This window comes from Porites lutea, chromosome 2, assembly GCF_958299795.1.
Source record: "Porites lutea chromosome 2, jaPorLute2.1, whole genome shotgun sequence".
NCBI lineage: Eukaryota > Metazoa > Cnidaria > Anthozoa > Scleractinia > Poritidae > Porites > Porites lutea.
In genome coordinates, this window is record NC_133202.1 from 47,108,897 (window position 1) to 47,129,055 (window position 20,159).

General features: G+C 37.4%; 2 protein-coding genes across 2 annotated transcripts; both read right to left on the bottom strand.

The window, feature by feature from the left end:
* Positions 1-8,836: 8,836 nt before the first annotated feature.
* LOC140927109 (trace amine-associated receptor 7b-like) lies at positions 8,837-10,630 on the bottom strand. Its single transcript, XM_073376765.1, has 2 exons — positions 10,507-10,630; positions 8,837-10,132 (listed from the first exon to the last, which is right to left on the bottom strand). Exon 2 carries the CDS (start codon positions 10,071-10,073, stop codon positions 9,150-9,152), a length of 924 nt encoding a protein of 307 aa, XP_073232866.1. The 5' UTR covers positions 10,074-10,132; positions 10,507-10,630; the 3' UTR covers positions 8,837-9,149.
* Positions 10,631-14,279: 3,649 nt separating this feature from the next.
* Positions 14,280-15,733, bottom strand: LOC140927110 (adenosine receptor A3-like). Its single transcript, XM_073376766.1, has one exon. It carries the CDS (start codon positions 15,725-15,727, stop codon positions 14,639-14,641), a length of 1,089 nt encoding a protein of 362 aa, XP_073232867.1. The 5' UTR covers positions 15,728-15,733; the 3' UTR covers positions 14,280-14,638.
* Positions 15,734-20,159: the final 4,426 nt, after the last annotated feature.

Sequence of the window (20,159 nt, forward strand, 5' to 3'; positions counted from 1 at the left end):
AGGATAGCCTTGATTGTTCGGTCGACATAATCCAGGCGATTTTACTAAACAGGGACTGTCACTGGTCGATTCTTGTTCACGTGGCCTTGACTAAAATCAAATGTATCCCGATCGTGATAGATTAAGCAATATACCTCACAGCACGTGATCAAAACATGTTGGAAAGTGGCTTGACAGAAGGCAGGAAAAAACACTAAGTGGATATTATATCACCATCATGTTTTTTCCATTTGCAGACCGTCCGCATCTCAGCATTTATGACGAGGTCTTTTCGTTTACAAGCAATGTATCATTACAAATTTATTTTCCCTAACGCCTGGGACTTGTTTTCTCCAATTGATGCACTTAGGGAACACATCATATGGACGGTGGTGTCGTCGAGAGGGCTGTTTATATGAAAGGAGGAAGATCATAGAAGGTGGAACAAATTTTCGCTGGGTCTGCATGTAGAAATTTCAGTCTGTGGTGTCCTGAAGTAGAGAAGGATCGAGAAGGAATTAAAAATTGCGTGCGTCAAAAACAAAAATACAATTTGCTCTCTTTACTGGCGTTAAAAAATTACCTTTCAGCATAATTCACACAATAATCAGATCGTGGTAACGCCAAACGAAATGGTCGGCCTTTATTGCCGTGATTAACCGCTGAACGACCCGCCACCATTTTTGTTTGGTTTGTCCCTATAATTTCTAGTACTAAGAATAGCAAAGGCAGTTCACTTGGGGCTAGGATCTTCCTACCTCTTAGAAGGAAGATCCTAGCTCTAAGGAACTGGCTCTAGGCTGATCCACCTGCTACTGAGAATTTTCCTCCCTCCATGGATAACTTGAGAAGCTACCAAAAACGTAAAGTACAGCTTTAATTCGGTACGTTTTACTGACATTTTTGGCTCATCTGCCTTTTGCTTCCATTGACTACAAATGCAATTGTCAAACGGTAATAACAATCATGATGAAAATCAAAGCCACAATAGCTAAACTTTAAGGCGACTTTAATATCGCCGTCATCGACGAATTTCAGTGACTCGTTTTGAAGCGTGCGGTTCCTGTCTAGTAAGAGACAGCTTTGTTGGTTCATGGGTTATAAAAATGCGGGCAGTGCAGTTTTCTTTTCCATCTGACGCTGATGGATGATTGATTTTTATTTGTCTACCGGGGTAAGGTTCAAGCCGCAATGTGTAGAAAACGTTTAAAATAAAACTGGCGGACACCTTTAAAAATACCAGAGTGAAAAAGTTTCTTTAAATATTAACGAATACCGATTGTATGCCGGTGTATATTTCCAGTTAGTTACTTCCAGTTTAGTAAAGACTAATCTCACTGGCGCTTAGACGGTTTTAAGCGTTACAGTGTTATCACAAAAAAATAATTCAATTGCAACGATATCTCGATCGTCAACCTATATACTAACGTAGGTGTATATACGCTACATTGCTTACTCACCGTCTATTTTTTTGAAGTTTGACCTGTTTTTATCGAGGAGGTGATCTAAGCGCTTGAGCCTTGTTATTGCTTTCTCCCCAGATTTTCTGCGTATCTTTTCAGGAGTTTCTGCCCCTGGCAACATTTTCGATTCTAGCCTCTGTTCTAATCGCTATCCACATGCACCTGCATATTTAGGAAACGTCAGGCTTTGTAAATTAAGCCGTTATCTGCTTATCTTCGACCTATATGAGATATTTGCTTAAGGTGTTTTTATATTCTTTTCTTAGGTGCAATTACTTTAAATCCGTCACCTCCAACAATATTGATCTTTAATCTTGCTTTCAATACAATGATTTTTACAACTATGACCTACACCTATTCAGGCATATTTCGCAAAACCTGTGATATTAGACAACTCGTCCCCACAAATCGAACAAAAATTGCTTCAAAATATAGCAAAAGCAAACATTTAATATCGGAAAGGAAGGCGAAGAAATCACGCTGATTTATTGGTCTTGGCAACGGTAGCTGCAAAAAAGTTGTGCGAAGCAGCTGGAATCACAGGCTAATCTGTATTGCTGCTCATGCAGACGATGCCAAAACTTATTTGCGTGTATAAAGTATGAATATATAGTCATGACAGAATCTGTTTTAATCGTTGAATTGGGAAACGCGTCCTAATCTCACAGCAGGGAGATAGAAATGATAATAAAAAATATTAACAAATTGCGCACCTCAATAATGAAGCAGGTTTGGGTAACTAAATATTTTGAGGCAATCCAGAAATGAGCCCTGTCAGTTTATTTTGCAATTGTCGCAATTGTTGACAATTATCTTTCTTTTTTTCGCTTTCAAATATTGAGAATCTAATATAAGGATTTGTGTTTGCACATGCAAACTGTAAGGCTTTGCCAAAAAAAATGTAGTCCATCCCTGATTAATGCATTAATGTGTTTTATCCAGCTCATTTTCAAATTGCAATTTCCAGACGAGAAGAGCAATAATTGTAAGCTTTTATTTCCAGCCCATCATGAATGTCTGGCATGATTAACCATTGTAAGCCCGAGAACGAAACGAGATTGGTGGTAATGGTTCATTCTTAATACTGCCCGGTTTGTTTAGCGGCACTTTCTGTACAATTTTGAAGCGGATGAAATGAATTTCATCGATCGTACTGATAAAACTTTGCTTAACAGGTTTCCGACACAGACGCATGTTAAGCAATTTTCAGTATGTTTTTCTTGTTGTGTAATTTCACGAAAAAAATTGTTCCATGATTTTTTGTATGTAATTCGTAATCTTTCATTCGGAATCCTTTAGAATTAATCCCTAGACCTCAGTGCAGGCAGTTATTGCCCATTTTTTAAATTATTTTTTAATTTTTAAAACTAAACTAGTGAGCAGCACTCTGCGAACTGTTGCTGTAAAACTTCGTTATTCTCCTACGCGTTTCGTCTAACTAACGTAGACTTCTTCAAGGAGTTTTACAATCAAATACTAAACGCTTGTATTTAAGCCATAATATGACTAAAAATAATGATGGTCGCAAACATTGAAGGTTTGGCCGGATTTACGAAAAGGAAAAGGCGCAGCTGTGAAATTTTTTACGCAAGGCGTAAGAATACTTTGGGGCCACGGTTTTAGCTAAAACCGTGGCCCCGAAAAACTTACTTACAAAGATTAGCTAATGTTACAGTAGCTTTGTAACATACGGTACAGTCTATTTCTGGCATAATCCTGTTGATTACATTCCTAATACGTACGTGACTGCAATTAAAAGTAGTCTTGAATACAGTAGCCCGCTGAATACAGGCGTTTAGTATTTGATTGTAAAACTCCCTGAAGAAGTCTACGTTAGTTAGATGAAACGCGTAGGAGAATAAAGAAGTTTTACAGCAACAGTTCGAAGAGTGCTGCTCACTACTTAGTTTTAAAAATTTTAAAAATTGTCGTACAGTGATGCTAGTCTGCTCGAGCTATGACCTGTTTTGTTCTTTTTCCTTACTTAAAAACTGATATGTCTTGATTAAGCAGTCAAGACACTTCATGAATTTACCTCTTAGCCTGTATTGGCACTAACTATAAGCTTAAGTATTGCTTGGTAATTTTTGATGTGACGGGTCAGGTGTATTTTGGCGTTTATACTGAGCGATTGTTCCAATGGTTTTGGTATTGTTCAGTTCAGAGTATGCTTAGAGCATCGCTTATTCCTTAAATTGATTTTAAAGGGATTTCGAGCATACTTTACAAAGTACTTGCTCTGAATGTGTTTTCACAACTACCCAAGTTTTTGGTATGACATAAATAAAGTTTAGATGATATCGAAAATTTAGGTAGTAGACGAATCTTATTATTGCTTTGTTTAATTTTAATCCAGTTGACTTATGTGGTACGTGAACTTTTAATAAAAATGTTCTTAAATGTAAGTGGTAAAAAGAACGATTTATAAATACTTAATTGATTTATCGATGTACATTTTACAAGTCTACTTAAATATCCATTATATCTATACAGCTAATTCCTTGTATTAGGCAGGTGAGGTTACAGCGATAAAAATGTTTCCCATTATGTTTTCCTATTACAAGTACGGAATGAAACCAAAAATATTTTTTAAAAAAAACTTAATGCTGTATGTTCTTTATCACTTTTTTAAGGATTAACGATGCGAGCTTTGCTCTTTAGTAACTAAACTAACTTCCTTTGATGGTGAATCGCATATACAGTACAGTAGAGTCGTATACTTAAGCAATAGACCACACTTTCTATGGGTTTACCGGCGTGATGATGGGAGAACACGAGCCGAAGATCTTTTATAAAGCAACTTTAAGTTTTCTATGAGTTTACCGGCCAAATAAACCATAGGTTTTTAACCAATCAGAACGCGCACTGGATATCTCAGTTATTTTATAAAGTATGATATTTATTTAATTCTATAAGCTAACGTATTGACTTTCACCACTTATGTATTAAGGTTGTCTTTCTTTGATAGTGGTGTATCTTATTTCGATTCGCACTGAGTAGTTTAAAAAAAAAAAAAAACTCTAAGAAGAAGAAGACAGTCCCCTATTAAACACAATTGTGCCATGCCATCTGCTTTCCATTGTCTACAGATGCAATTATCAAACAAAAATACAAGAACAATATATAAGTCAGAAAAAGTTTTTTTCGGAGGCGATGTCACTTACCTATGTCACTGCTATAGACATTTGGTCATTTCATAGTGAGCTTCTATATTCGAGCTAACTAGAACGAAAGCTTGTTTACTTACGTTGTGAATTATGAAATTAGGTAAACCAATGGAAAGTACCGCCTAACGCTTTTATAAAACTAAGTTGACTAATAAATAGTTCTTTCGAGCAAAAAGTGTGGTTCAATGCTTTGATCAAGTTGCCCAAGTTCCGTGGCTTTACTTTCATCCGAATTTATGTACGGGAGCATCGCACCAAAGTAGTTGCTGATTTCGCTTTGAACTTTCTCAAAACTTTTTGGATCAAACAAAAAAAAACTTATTCAACGGCCATTATTTTGCCTTTGCATTTCGGCAGTAAAAGCAAACACCCCGCTGAAACAGTTAGTTCATGGGTGTTTTAAAACAGAAGTGAATCAAGATTGAACATTTTAGCTGTACGCAGCTGTGTTTTGTTGAGTCAATAATATAGGTGTTGAATTACAATGCACTGACAGCAATTGCAATAGTGGACTTTATTCATCATTCACCACTGTTCAAGCTCTGTTTTTTGGATTGATTGCTGCAGTAAGGATGTGGGTATTTTTGCGAAGGTATCGGATGTGCGCGCGTACAGCTATGGACGGCATAACTTGTAGCTCTTAATTTAGAAGCAGGATCCATTGCCGTGGCCAGGTAAAGGCGTCATCTTTCGATATGTTAAAACAGAAGGCTATGGCATCAACACTACCGAAGTGCTTAAATAAGTATTGGAAAAAAACAAACAAACAAACGACAAATAACAACTACGAAACTGGCATCTTTCATTATCGCTGACAGCTTGTTTACTACCTGAAGAGGACGCTTTTCCTACCCAAGATAAGATCTTTTTTTCTTGATCAGATATTTTAGGAACAATTTCTTTCAGGGATTTTACTCTAGCGTAGGAAAAAGGTTAAGAATGCTAGATCTATTGGTTTTGCTGCTTGTTTGTACATACTTACCTTTTTATCAACAACAGAAATTACCACAGTTGTTGTCTTTCGCGATTTCGCATCATCGCGAAATATAGCTAAAACTGCTTTCGATTCCGGCTTTTGGGTACAAGATCACTTTCATTTTTAAAATTACGGCATCAGCGAATAGGGAAATTCCTAGAACGTGGAAACCAAGGCTTTTTGAAAGAAGGAGAGGTTGGCTCAGAGTAAATTAATTGTCTGTTTTTGAGCTTTCTCCAGATCATTGTTTGCAGCTGTGGCTAAAGGCCGTTTTCTATAATTATGAGTTTATAGGCTTGTATAATAGAACAAAGGTTTTTGTCCAATCAGAACCCGCAAACTGACTGGTTTCCATATAATCGTCGCGATCGCCACAATAGCTGACTAAGGTAAAACTTTTTCATTCTCGATTGTTACGAGCACCCGAGTTCATTCACCCGCTTCCGAGTAAGGCATAAGCCCAGAAGAGGGTGCCGTTTGTGATATTTTACGGCTCATTTTTGTAGAGGAAATTTAGTTTTAGATCTGACACGCCTTGCGTGCTTTTGCGCACACTGAAAAAGTTCGCACGGGGCTTTTTCTTTTTGAAAACTTGACCACTCTCTTCTTTTCGAATTGCTCACGCTTAATTGCCTCAAGCGTGTGCTTTGAAATAAAGGCGTGTTAAAATGAGTTCTTTTGTTTTAAAGGGGAAGCGTGTCGTGGGCACTTTTAGGATCAGAATCCCGTGGAGGGTCACATTCTATAAAAATATATATATATATATATTATATAACTCAAAAAAGAAAATCAGTGGTTATAATAATACTACATTGACCTTAACATTTAGGTTGGTGAAAGATAAGAAGATTGGAGCGATTAGATGCACTGTATTATGAGTTATACCTGTCCAACTTTTGTAAAATTGGAGTAATATTCCATTCATGTCAGGCGACATACCAGGCTTCGCCCGATCGTTTTTTATCTCTTTTGCACGGCACTTAATTCTAGTAGCATTGGAAGACTATTGGAATAAGCGTGATGAAAAAAATCCACTTAAAGAGCTCTTTCGAAAACCTACAATTTCACGGACCCTTTTCATTGGACACTTCAGTGAATAACTTAATGCTGATTAACTTACAAGAAGGAAACTTTCGCTTTTAATTTCAGAGGCAATCGACAAGTTAAAGCTACTTAGTTCTTAATGGTCCTGAATCCTATTTTTTTGCGACTAAGTGACAGCTTCAAAAAAATGTTTGATGGGATAAAAGGGAGACTTTTCAAATTGATTTCTTTAGTGTGTTTTCGCCACTCTAACCAACGTTTTTTTGGTACATAAAAATGTAGTAAACCCGATAATGCACTACAATTTTTTAACCAGTTGTACCTGTACTTTTAAAAAATATATATACTTTTTTTCAATTTGCGACTCGTAACCTCACATGATGAATTTTAAAAATGCACAAAAGGTGAGGGCCAAATGCCTAATCAAGTTCACTGATACATATTCTACATGTCTAGTTAAAAATCCATTTCATTTATACAATTATAATGACCCGGGAGCAATTGATTTAAAGCAGGCTTATATAGGAAAACCTGACTATAGTTCTACTTTTTCTACTTAAGGACAATGTATATCTTACCATTTTTGCCTATAACGTTTTGTGCTGATCGTGTCTAAGAGGCGCTTGCAAATGACATAATGCGCGTAATTAAAACTGTTCCACTGACGATTAGCGGGGAAGGAACATGGCATTACCCCTTGGCTTCACTGGCAGCTCGGTAGCTATCGACTATCAACCATTACATGGAATAAATTTCTTTTTGTTCCCCAAATACTTTCTAATCCAGTGAAATATATTGTAGACCAGCCACGGTGGGTTGATTTGCCAGTAGGGCATGATTAATTAAACATATAGCAATCGTGAATAATGATCAAAGACACGATAGTTTGCTGTAAGAGGCCGCACTGCTTTCAGCCCACACCGACGCACAGACACATTGTAGTCAATGTGCTTTTGATTTTTCTACCCAGGCTTTTTTCCTTTCCATTTTGATACCGAAAACGCTGAAATTATTAAAGACGGTAGGCGAAGTGAAATTTAAATATTTTTATTTTTATGCTCATTATTAGCATTCAGATTGGTATGAATAATCTGAAGATTTACTAAAGGTTTGAAAAACGAAACAGTGTTTTAAACTCGGCTGATCTAGCAATGCATATGTACTAGATACTGCAATTACCTTGGTCATTGATCTTTTTCTATGTGCCACTTTATATTTTGCTCGATATTTGTTACAGCTATCACCCTATAGAGTAAAGGCCTTTTTTGATGAGCGAACTTGCAAAACAGTCGGGTAAAATACATTCTCATCTTTAGGTGACACAGCGTGCGGCCTTTTGGGAATTGGCCATAAATTTTAACTAGGAAGGCCATGGGATGTGGTATGGCAATCTAGAGGACCTTTTTTTACATAAAACAATATATTTACAGTGGAATCGCCAAAAATTGGAATTAAAAGGGAGGGGGGGGGGTTTAGTTTAGTTTACTTTGCTTTTTTGTTTTCGTTTAAACTTAGAGCGATTTTCGTATGACCTTGAAATGAAATCGTGCGAACAAAACAGAAACAACAAACGAAGGGAAATAGAGCGATTTGATTGGTTTGTCGAACGGATACAAACGCGCGTCGCTTTTGGTCGGTTAAGCGAAAGCTCGGCTGAAAAAACTTCATGCCCGAAGAACTTTCTAGAAATCGCTTTGACGTCATACTGCGACACGATTGGCTAATCGAACAATGCCTTCTCCGTATTAGGGTTCTCTTTGGCGGGAAAACGAAGAGTCCATGTTTTGATCTTTTCATCGATTGGCTAATAAAACAAATAACGAACACTTACCGAAACCATTTTTCAAGGTCATACGAAAATCGCTCTAACCTGCTTGAGATATTTAATGTGTAACATATTATTGTAGGATCTTCCTTTGCAATTATTTTCATTCGAACTTTAATGTTAATTTCTACTCCATCGTTTCAAAACAATTCTTATTACATGCTTCCGGTCAAATAATTTTTACAACAATGATGTGCACCTATTTCGTAAAGATTACTCCGGGATTCTGGAGAAAAATTTTTAAATTCTCCAAAATTGTTATGAAATAATAACAAAAAAAACTGAAAAATATGTAAATCCACACCCAAAGACCATGAGAAAAATCCCAAAACAGCTGAAGCACCGTATTATAAAATAAATTTTATTACTTTAATACCACTCCTGCATAGGATCCTCTCTTACTACAATACCAAAATATGTTCAGTCTACTGAATTTTTCTTTACGAAATCATCAATTGCATAGTTGCTAATCAACAGCAGGATACTTTTTCCCTTAAATTGTACGCCTCAACTATTAAGTACAATCATTGCGAATGGCAAAACATTTTTCGAAACTCTGTATTTCCCCTCGCAATTTCCTTCCACTCCTGAGTGCTCATCGCTTTCAAAAGTGTATGATTCAAGATTTTATTGTCCTTTAATGTTTTTTTTTTTTTGTGCCAAGAGGAAAGCGGAATGGAGCAGCATGTCATCAGTCATTTTTCACGCTCATCATGTATGGTTAACTGTTGTAAGCTAGAAAACGAAATAAGAGTGATGTTTGTCGTTTGATTCTCATTAAATGGAAACACTGCCCGGCTTCCTTTTCGAGAATCCCTACCATGAGACAAAATAGCAAACAATGATCTTCGATAACTCGGCATCCTAAAGCAATAGATAAGAAAATTAACAATCGAGTTGCTGAATTGAAGGAGTTTTATAACGAATACAACTGAAACGGGGATGGCCCTGCATGGAAAACATAAAATGAATACGATGACTAAAATTTGAAATGGCATCCAAGTCACCAGGAATGTTCCAGTTATCAAAAACACAGTCTTGGAGAATCTGGTCTCGTGTCTCTGTCTGAAACTGTTACGTATTCGGGTGCGTTGCTTCTTCCATATGTAGCTATAACTAATACACGAGATAAGCAATGGAGTAGATAAGCTGATGATTATAATCGTCAAGAACTGGTGAACAGTAATGAAAACAAAATCGAGAAGCACCCTAAACGATGTTATGAAGGATGACAGGACCCATGGCAACGATATAGCAGCGGAATAACTCCATAAAGTGAGCTGGCGGTGATGGAGAGGTCGAGCAATGGCATTGAGTCTCTCAAGAGAAATGATGGCCAGGGTAAAAGTAGATGCAAATCCTGTAAACATATCCACGCAGTCAAAAGCTAGTTTGGAGGCGAGCTTTGCTCCGGAGATTACTACAATCATGTATACTGGTATGGCTAATAATCCGACCAAGAAATCAGCAATGGCTAAACTTATCAGCAAAAAGTGAGGACGCTTTCGTAGTCTTCTCGTGGAAAGAATAACAATAGAAATAGCGTTTCCAGCGATTACCATGAATGCCATCACGCCAAAGCATATACTCCAAAATACGTTCCATTTGTTGAAATCCATTTCGTCGATCGTCAAAAAGTTCTCTTTAACACAAACATTTAAGCACGATTTTTGTAATTCTGTTAAAAAGAAAGAGAAAAATATTATACTATTATACAACTGTAAAATCTAAATCGACTGACTCGTCCAAAGCTGTAGCTGACGATGTGTATCGAAGGCGTAGGTTTGTTACCTGATTTGTACTGGTGACCTTCTTAAGCTTTCATCGATGGTTAAAATAACATTATCTATAAGAATTACTTTATTTTATGATTCTGGCTAAGCTCATGTAGATACAATACACATATGCAACACGAACCACTTTTTGTTTTGTCTTTTCTTTTAGCCCAAAGCAGTACCGATGTAGTTATAATAAGTACCTTGAAATATTGTCGAGTCCCGAGAAACCTAGATTGATCATGAACAGTTCAGTGGACGTCGTTGAATCTCTTACCATTACTATTTTGCTTCAATGCCTTTTCTTTTCTTTTTTTGTGATCTTCTGATTAATAAGTGTTTATAAAGGCGAAGAAAAGAAGACATCCTCTCCCATACACCGGGATAATACCAAAATAAATAAATAAGCAAACACACGCAAACGTGGTGGAAATATCTGTTTGTTTAGTTACCTTTATTTCATACTAATCATGCCAATCAAGCAAGCTGATTTATTTGCCCACAGTAAACATAGTCGGCATACCAGCTGGGTTTCAGTATTTTGGTCCCTAGAAATTCTCCGGGGGAGTTACTCTGAATGTTGATAAAGGGTCCGATAAACCAAATGTGTGCTGTTAGACGTCTGTTGTTTGTCTGCATGCATATTACTGTAAACAGATTAATTCCAGTCTACTGGCAAGGTTCTTGCCCATAACGGATAATCTTCAAATGCAGGCACTACAGACACTCTAAACTAGTAACCAGAAGGACGTCCCATTGAAAGTACTCGGATTCTTTTTCGAAGTCGCCTGTGCCACTGACTCCATTTGCTTTGGTAACATTCATTAATCAACAGAGTTAATTATGGTGTATAATTTTTATTTCTCGGACCTAGTTTTCAAACCCTCATTTACAAAATGGGTAAGAACCGTGAGAGATGGCTGTTATGTAACTGGAATTTTGTACTAGAATGATTAAAAAAAAAAATGATTTTGTTAATTTCTTTTTCGTTATTAGAGAACCCAGAGGAGTTGATTGTTCCCACCAACCACTATTCCCTCTCTGATCCTCTCAACAATCTAGCTTCCCCCTTTTTTGGCAGTCGCATTAGGGAGCACCTTTGCCGAATATGCAAAGCTTTCCCAGCTATAGCATTGGAGGACAGTTGTGTCCAAATAATGGGAGACAAAAAGACAGGACCAACCTCGTTATTGGAAACAAACTACGAGCCAAACATATTTATTTTCAGGTACTAAGAGAAATATGCACAATTTAATGCCTTCCACGAAGTTGTGTTTGTTTTTACATCAGTTTATGTATATAAGACAGGGATAAAAGTGACTTTTTGGTTTTATGTGTAATCACAGTCTGTTAGTTTTGAAATCACAAGTTTGATTGCATTTGGCTTCGTGCACAAATAACACAAAAAGTAATAAAGGGCCAAATGAAAGGGCTGTCACCTGCAAAACAATGAGATGACCCCTCATTCATGCATACCAAGTGGTAACAGGACCTGAGATCTAGACAACTTTTGAATGTGTTTTCATTTTTTATTTTTATTTTTACAGGACGGTTCACCAAGCAACTTGACCATGCTGTTGGATTTTGAATGAAAAGGTCTTAAGATATAGCCATGTGAAACTTTAAACCAATTGTAGGGAGAAATATTTGAGCACGACGAGACAAATGATAAACAAAAAATAAACCTGATTTTTATATCAATGTTTGCTATAGTAACTGCTGCCTGTGATGTAACGCGGTTAAGTATTCTTTGTTTCTTACATACAGGTCCTGCTAACCGAATTACTGTTGTATTCGTACACGTAAGCAAAAAAAAAAAAAAAAAAAAAGAATACCGGCAATAGAAGCTACTCACACTGCCCAGCTGTTATGCTTTTTTTTTAACCTTTTGTTGAGTTCTTTATAACTATCAGTAGCATTACATTTTTCCGATCGCAAATATTTGATAAGAAAGACATCAATTTTGGACACTTTGGTTTGCGGGAGTTTAGAAGGCAGAAGGTCAAATAAAACAAGGCAGTGATATTCTTGAGGGTTATTTAATAATGTTATTCTTGGTTTGAATCCTATTTTCCGTTTGTTCCAATCATAAAATACGATACCATAAAGAAAAGATCAAAAAACGTCCTCCAATTTCATGGTATTAAACATAGAATTTTGAAACCACTTTAATCGTCTTGAATCACCTGTTTTGTGATCATACGATTATTTGGATATATATTTTAAAGTATTATCTTTTCCATTCGGACGTAAAAGCGGTGGAAGTTGGAGTACATGCCATCCTTCCTCCGTCCTCCACCCACCCTGATCAGTAGCAGATAGCTCTTCATTTATTCCTCCCACTACCTCATGCGTAGTAAGGCTTGAATAAACCCGCACAGATTTACTTTATGTTGATTTTTCCTCATCCTTTGAAACTTGGCAAGCAGCTTCCAATCCACTTTTAATTTCATGTGTGGAAATGAACACCATATAACTCAATAGCAAGGCTCAGAAAACCATTGAATATCTATAAGTCGTAGACCTCGTAGACTTAGTATTTATCAAGAAATATAATTCAGCAAAATCAGTATACGGCAAGTATTTTGACCAAGAATCACTTCACAAGATCCCAGCAGCTCTATATGCCATAATATTTTTTTAAACCATTTTTAGAGCTCGTCAAAGACTGATCTGTCAAGCGTTTAATATTAAGCTATCCTCAATATTTCGCTCAAATGTCTCCAGAAAGTTAATGATACTCGCTTTTTGTGAGTAATCGACTGAAAATATCCTTATATCTTATTATGGTATTAATAATGGTTTCCCTCTAAGAAAAACAAAAATAAACAACAACAAAAACAACAACAAAGAAACATAAAACCGAAACTGTCAAATAAAACAAATAAAGAAATAAAGAGGCAATTTAAGGCACCCTTTGAAAATGAAGTTTTGCCAAATCGTTTGCAACACTGCTAAGCTGCGTTATGAAGACGTAACACCTGGCTCCAGTTGCTCAAAAACTGAATAGCGCTATCTAGCGGATAAATCACTACTCAGTAGATATGTATTCGGGGAAACCGATTGCGATATCCAGCAAGAGAGAATGATTTAAGAGAGCGAATTCCCCATACACGATCCTCTTCCCTTGAAAAGTATTTTCAATCTATTCTTGGTTCTGTGTCATACTGCGTGATTATTTTAAGGACGCCACCTTATTGGTCGGTTAGAGTGGTGTCAGGTAATTTCAAACTTGGCGGGGTAAATCACTTCACTGCCGATCACGCACAGCAAGCGATATGACGTGAAAACTTGGTGTTACTTTCGTCGACAAGTCAAAAGATTTCTATGTGGAAAAATCTGGCCAGAGTAGCTTCTGAAGAGCAAGATGGCCGTGGCTTGTGGGAGTTCATTCTCTTTTGTATCCAGTGGATAAAGATTTATCCGGTGGATAGGGCTATCCACGTTTTCAACAACTGAAAGTGACAATTAAAGAATAACTGAGTTCTCACTCAATACTTCTTCCCACTAAGACAAACTTAAAGCAAGGAGCACACATACACTAACCCACGGCCTGGACAGTACCTTACGCATGCGCACAGCCATATCACCCGGGTAGTTGCAGCCATGAACAGCTGTATGTGTGTCCCTTGCTTTAAGGTTTTCATATTGAATTTACTGGCACACAGATCAGGGTAACTTGGTAAGTCTGCCCGCTTTATTCAGCGATGAGGGAACCTTCTCTGTCAGAGCGAGTGAGAAAACCATGGAAACAGTTGACGAAAACTCAGGTTTCAAGAGAGAGAAAAAACCCTTCGAGGGCGCCTGTTAGTGGTAACCGCTGTAATTCCAGTCAAAACCTGTAAATTCATACAACACTTTGATATTAGACCAGTAATAAACATTTCAAGGTTGGGATTGAGACCAAGACGGTGTTGGATCGAGTTGTATTATGGGATTGTTTGTTCAGTTTCCTCTGCTACCTCTTGGTCTTAACCAATTAATGAGATTATTGGGCTCACCATCTTCTCTTCTACAAGCATGCGACTGACTTATCTGTAAGTTGCACAAGCAATGCATGATTTCCAATGGCAAGGTCAACTGTGCTCAGTGCATGTTTCCTCAACGTAATGTATAATAAAGCAATTGAAAGTAGACAGACTGTAAATTATATTAGTTGCTAAAAAATATATATCTACGTGTTAATGTTAGATTCGGTTTTTGTGATATCCGGAATGAATAGTCAATCAGCTGCTTGATCATTCGGGATAGCGCAAAAACATAATCCAATAATTGTCTATTAATCGGTAATTGCGTTCCCATAAAAATCCCATAGTATAAAACGATACCCGCCCGACCTGTGCTCATTCTCAATCAACTTCTAAATAGCCAATTCATGGCTGACCTGGCACCAATTGTTGCAATTGCAGTCAAACTGGAGACGTAGTCACGTGCGTCCTACGACTAGAGTTCATCCTGGAGCTTGTCCTCTTGAAGAATTTTTGCCTGAACGTCGACGAATTTAATTCAGATGTGACCATATTCTTTGTGCCCATGCAGAAACGCACATTCAGTGACGAATAGGAACTTAGAATTCCTGTCATTGTATCCAAGGTTTGTCCGCGTAGTGTTCTTAGGGTAATTTCACTATTATGTGGGTTGTATCGACAGTTAAAGATGTCAGAAATTGCAATGAGAAACTCAGGTATTCTTAAGGAGTAAATTATTGGGTTCATAAAAGAGTTACAGAAATGTAGTAGCTTAATAAAGTTTACTACATTCTGCGGGGGGATCGGACAAGTTCCGCAGAAATGGACAACAAACAGCAGCGCCTGAAAAGGCGTCCATGTTAAAACGAAAACTCCAGTGACAAGAAACAACGTTTTTACAAGCTTTTTGTCATGTTCCCTACCAAGAAATCCTCCGTAATCCCGAAAACGAACTTTGATCCATAAAGCGATGTACGCAGTGCAAGTGAAAACAATAGAGGTCAACAAAGCAGTCAGCACAATATCCAGGGTAGCAAAGTAAGGCACTATTTTGTAACGATAGAGCAGATTTATTACTGATATAGCTAAGGCAAATAACCAAGCAAAGCTTATGAAATTAAAGTAGCTTCGCTTACGAAACATCCGGTGAACAAGCGGCCAGCCAACAGCGACAAGTCTTTCCGCGGATATCATGGCTAGGGTAAAGACTGAAGCAAGCCCTGCAAGAATATCCACTGCTTCGAAGACGTGATGCACAGCGCCTTTCGGCAAATCCGTCTGTATACTTAAGTAGATGTAAAGTGGTATCACCAGGGCCCCAACCATCAAGTCAGCCACGGCCAGACTGATCAGAAAGAAATGTGTGCGCCTGCGCACCAAACGTCTGGTAGTGAACGCTGCAACTGTAAGGGAATTTCCCGCCAAAATGATGACAGCGACTAAAGCAAATATTGTGCTCCATGCGATGTTTGCCTTCTCAGACAGTAAGACATCCTGAGTTTTGTTTTGTGGCTTTAGCGAATTGCCCATCTACGATGCAATCACCTGTAATATCAAAGAATGGTGATTGTCAACAACACTGAGAAACCTCTTGCATATAGATGCCCACCCTTAGATCCCCGCGATGCTTGACTGGTGAAGAAAGGGGACGGTTTTGAGTATTTATTTTACCTTGTTTAATTATGATTTAGAGACACAAAAATAAAACAATTAAACCGCCGACGAGAGAGGTGAATTGAGATGTGATTCTCCCAATAATTAGAGAGATTAAAATTTACGTTGACGCCAAACGGCAGACGTGAATTTATACCACGTGACCAAGTTTTCCCCGTATTTTCCGTTCACTCTTTATTGCTTCTACAAAAAAAAATAAGTAGTTTTATGCCAGTTTTAACCATAGGAATCGTTCGGGACTGTTTATCTGCTTATTTTCTATTCTGAGAATAGAGAATAAACGTGAATCTTTATCTCTGCATTGAGTTCAAGGTACGAGAACGCAGCCACTAATATCTGTTGGGTGTCCTGTGCAATTAATAAGCGAGGTTTTTCGAGATTGCATTTGTGTCGAAACACATTTGCCTCGCTTTGAGGCCCTTGCTTCTGTTTGCTTCACTTTGATGCACTAACTCACATGGTGATTCTTGTGTCCTCGGCGTTCATCTTTCAAACTTTTGCTGAGGTCTGCTATTCTGTCTTCGTAAAGCGTTCATCTTTTAAACGTTTGCTGAATCTTCGTAAAGCGTACATATTTCAAGAGTTTGCTGAAGGTCTACTATCGATCTGTGTTTGCTGAATCTTCCAAAGCGTTCATCGTTCAAACGTTCCGGCGACCGTTGTGCCACAAAGTAAATTTATCGAGATGAGAAGCTCGGCGGCGCCATTTCATCATGACATGTGATATTTTCGGCACCGGACAAACGAACATTTTAGGTCTATGTTATTCATTCGCAAAAACTTATAAACAGCCCACAGTAGCTCCGCACAAGTCACTGAAATCAACCCACTCGACCAAACTACTGCACTTGTTGAGACGAACCATACGATATCACTAGCCTTGAAGACTTTTTCATAATGGTACACAGTTTAAATAGAGGTTTCGCTGTAAGCAAACCTAACGTTTAAAATATGCCATCAACCAACCACCCTTCCCCCTCAACTGCTACCTGCACACCTAAAAATCATATAGAACACACCCCCCTAAGCTCCGATTACTCCTAGTATAGAATAATATCATCAAAATTTTTTCTCCTAGTTTTCTCTCAAAGTTAATATAAGTGGGAAGATCACATCTACGTCCATCGCAGATTTCTCACCAAAAATTGTTCCTCTTATTGAGATTTCAGCATATTTGTCTTCATGTTGTTTTTAATTACTATAGGCACTGGGAAAGTATACGATAGAGTTGCAATAAACGAAGAAATAAAGATATTTTCATGACATAAGTTATAGTATTCTCCAGTGTAGCCCAGCGACAAAATAGTGAAATCCATATCCTGTCAGTAATAAACTCTTATGCAAATAGAAAGTTATTACAATTTCGTCCTCTCAGCTTTGAAATTCAAATTCTTAAGGCATATGAATAGTCCTGCTGACGACTCTAAAAATACTTTGAAGTACAATTTCCCTCGAACTAGGCACTTTAAGTAAGGGGAAAAAGCTTTAACGTAAAAAAAAGGTTTTAATAAAACCGTTTCCTTGCCCTTTTTTTTTCAATGATTGCAGTATTAAGGCGCCTTTCAAGAGCCAAAGGCAGGGCACAGAAATAGCTAATTTTTGGGGGGAAAAGTTTCGCGTCATCTTGGACTTCCCATTTTGAAAATGGGGGAAGGTTTGGTGCGATAATACGGTAAATGCTCGGGGCCAATGGGTTATGTTCGTTAACACATTAAAAAGTCCCTTATTGTAAATCAATACGGATAAAATTAGTATGTTTTGAGAAAGACAAGAACCTTAACTCGATCTCTTCTGCTTGTATCCCTGCAGTTGTCTTCACTTGAGGCTCCGTGGAGAGTGAGATTTCTGATGGTTAACGGTAACGAAATGAACTTATCGATTGGACAGGTTGTAATAAGAACGTGCGATCTTGCACGTAGCTATAGAAATGGAAATAGGTGCAAATAATGTCAAATTAACTAAAGATTATTTCCTTTCTGTTAATTAAAGTTTTTACAGCAAAGTGCTGTTATGAAATAAATTTCCATCTTTGTCGGTTGAGGTTTGGCCTCATGCTTTTGTCGGAAAGCCCCTTTCTACGTTAAATAAATTAAAAAGAGTCCTTTACAGGAAAAAGACGCGAGAAAAGAAATTTGAAGTCATCATTTGTACTGCAGTTGCGCCAATCGTTCTCTTACAAACTCTGCAATTCCGTACTGTCCAGTTTCCTACAACTGCAATTATTGGGGGATGCTCGGAAATTTGATTCTTAAAGTTTTCAGTGAAAGCGTAAGTGGCATGGTGTTGGGGTCTGAAAATGTGTTGACTGTCGATTTCTAAGTAGGTGGCATTTGTTTATTCAAGTCATTTGACAGACGCCAAAAATTACCGCACCCATAATTTAAGGACTGACTTTCAAGCCAAAGTACATGTACAGGTACGACTCTTTCTGGTACATGTACATGTACATGTGCAGTGACAAACAAATAAAAGTGAGAATAATTTTTTTTTATTATGCCAGTCCAAGTGTTTTTTTTTTATCCTTTTACTTCCCTACGGTGGTCTTCAAGGTAGTAATGGATAATGACTGATTTAATATCCCGCTTGACGGGAAACAACCCAAAGAAAAGACGATAGTTGGCTCTTGCAGTTTAACCTCCAATCTTATTCTAGATTTACTTATAACAAAAATGATTTTTCGACAGAGGAAACCAATTGAAAAGGAATTAACATCATAATTAATTGCAGTCAATACATTGACGCAGCCTGAGTCGAGCAATATTGAAAATTAGGACTTTTAAGGAAAGATTCGGAATTTTGAGTTTTTAATTTACCGTAATAATTCTGATTCAGAGAGAAAATGTGGAGTGTTTAGCCAAGTTCTCGGGAAGCAAATTCATCGATTTAGGCTCAACTTTAATTTCATTCTCAAATTAGCAAACAAAATCTTAAATCAAGCTTCGGATCTAGTGTCTTTACAGAAGTAATAAACAAATAAAGACAAAAAATAAAAAAAAAATATGTTGTTGGTTAAAGCATTGACCACATGCTGACATACAAGAGCTTTCATATATCCATAATTGGAGATATAAAGAGAGTCACTTGATCTACACCTGAAGCCAAAAACATTAGGTAAGAGTGTTTTTTTTTTGTACATATTATTTGTTTTGATTGTTTTTCTTATGTATGTGGTAAGAATTTATCATAACGAATTGGTGGGAAACTGCAATAAGAGGTCTTATGGAACTGAGGTGATTGCCTCCTCCTGACTGTTTCACAAGGAAAATAAAGGTGTACGCACAATATAAATATTTTTTTTATGCTGAAAGTAAATTGCTGAGTTCTGCTTTATTTTGGTGTATCTTATAATCACGTGTCCTATTTTATTTACCTATGTATCTGAATTGAAATGAAGCACAGAGATTTTAATCCTGTTAAATTCTCTCCGCTACTGCAGCATAAACTAATTAATGCATCTATAAAAATAAATTCTGTATTTCTGAAATCACTTCAGAATGCTCCCTCAAATAATTTTTCTACGCTATAAAATCATTGCTTGGAATGCTTTCTGGTGTAATAAACGCGATTTTTGCTATAACTCTAAGAGTTCTCCATGTTCTCTGAAATTTCACCGTGGATATTTGATGATGCCTGCCATTTCGTGTGAAAGTTTCATTTACATTGACTTATTGGCACTCCATTAATTCCGAAGCTGACAGTGGCGTCTGTTTCCAAAAGTGCAAAAATTGATACATCTTCAAAAAAGAATTTGACGAGACGCGGTCTTATACAGTACATAGTCCCTTCTATATTACACTTCCAATTTCAGCATTCAGTTCTAAATGATGGATTCGAGCCCTTGTCCTCTGCGACGCGAGAGTAGCTCTGTACCAATTGAGCTAACAATTAAAGCTAACTGGGAGATGGTCTTTGAGTTGTTTGTTCCTTCTTTGACTAGTGTGGAAGGCTTTTATTGTTTGGAGTAGCGATAACTACATTAGGACAGCCGTGGCGTCGTTGGTTGGTACTTCTTACTAAAGACAATGTAAGGCGCATATGTTTTATTTACCCCGAAAATCTTTTTTGAGTAGTGTTTTCAAGTTCTCTTGGGAGGACCCGGGGGGGGGGGGGGGGGGGCTCTCCCTTATTTAAGCCATATGAGTATGTGCCGCCCCAAAGGGTACGGTTTTTGCGACGTTTTTGGTCTGAAAACAGGTATAGACTTTGCCCATTTAGTCTGGAATCGGGTCTGAATTTTGAGAAAACTACGGGAGTGTATGAACGTATTCATCCTTTCAATTCCAGATGA

Excerpts from the sequence above, each read along its gene's own strand:
- LOC140927109 (XM_073376765.1), bottom strand. The coding sequence starts at position 10,073 with ATGGATTTCAACAAATGGAACGTATTTTGGAGTATATGCTTTGGCGTG.
- LOC140927110 (XM_073376766.1), bottom strand. The coding sequence starts at position 15,727 with ATGGGCAATTCGCTAAAGCCACAAAACAAAACTCAGGATGTCTTACTG.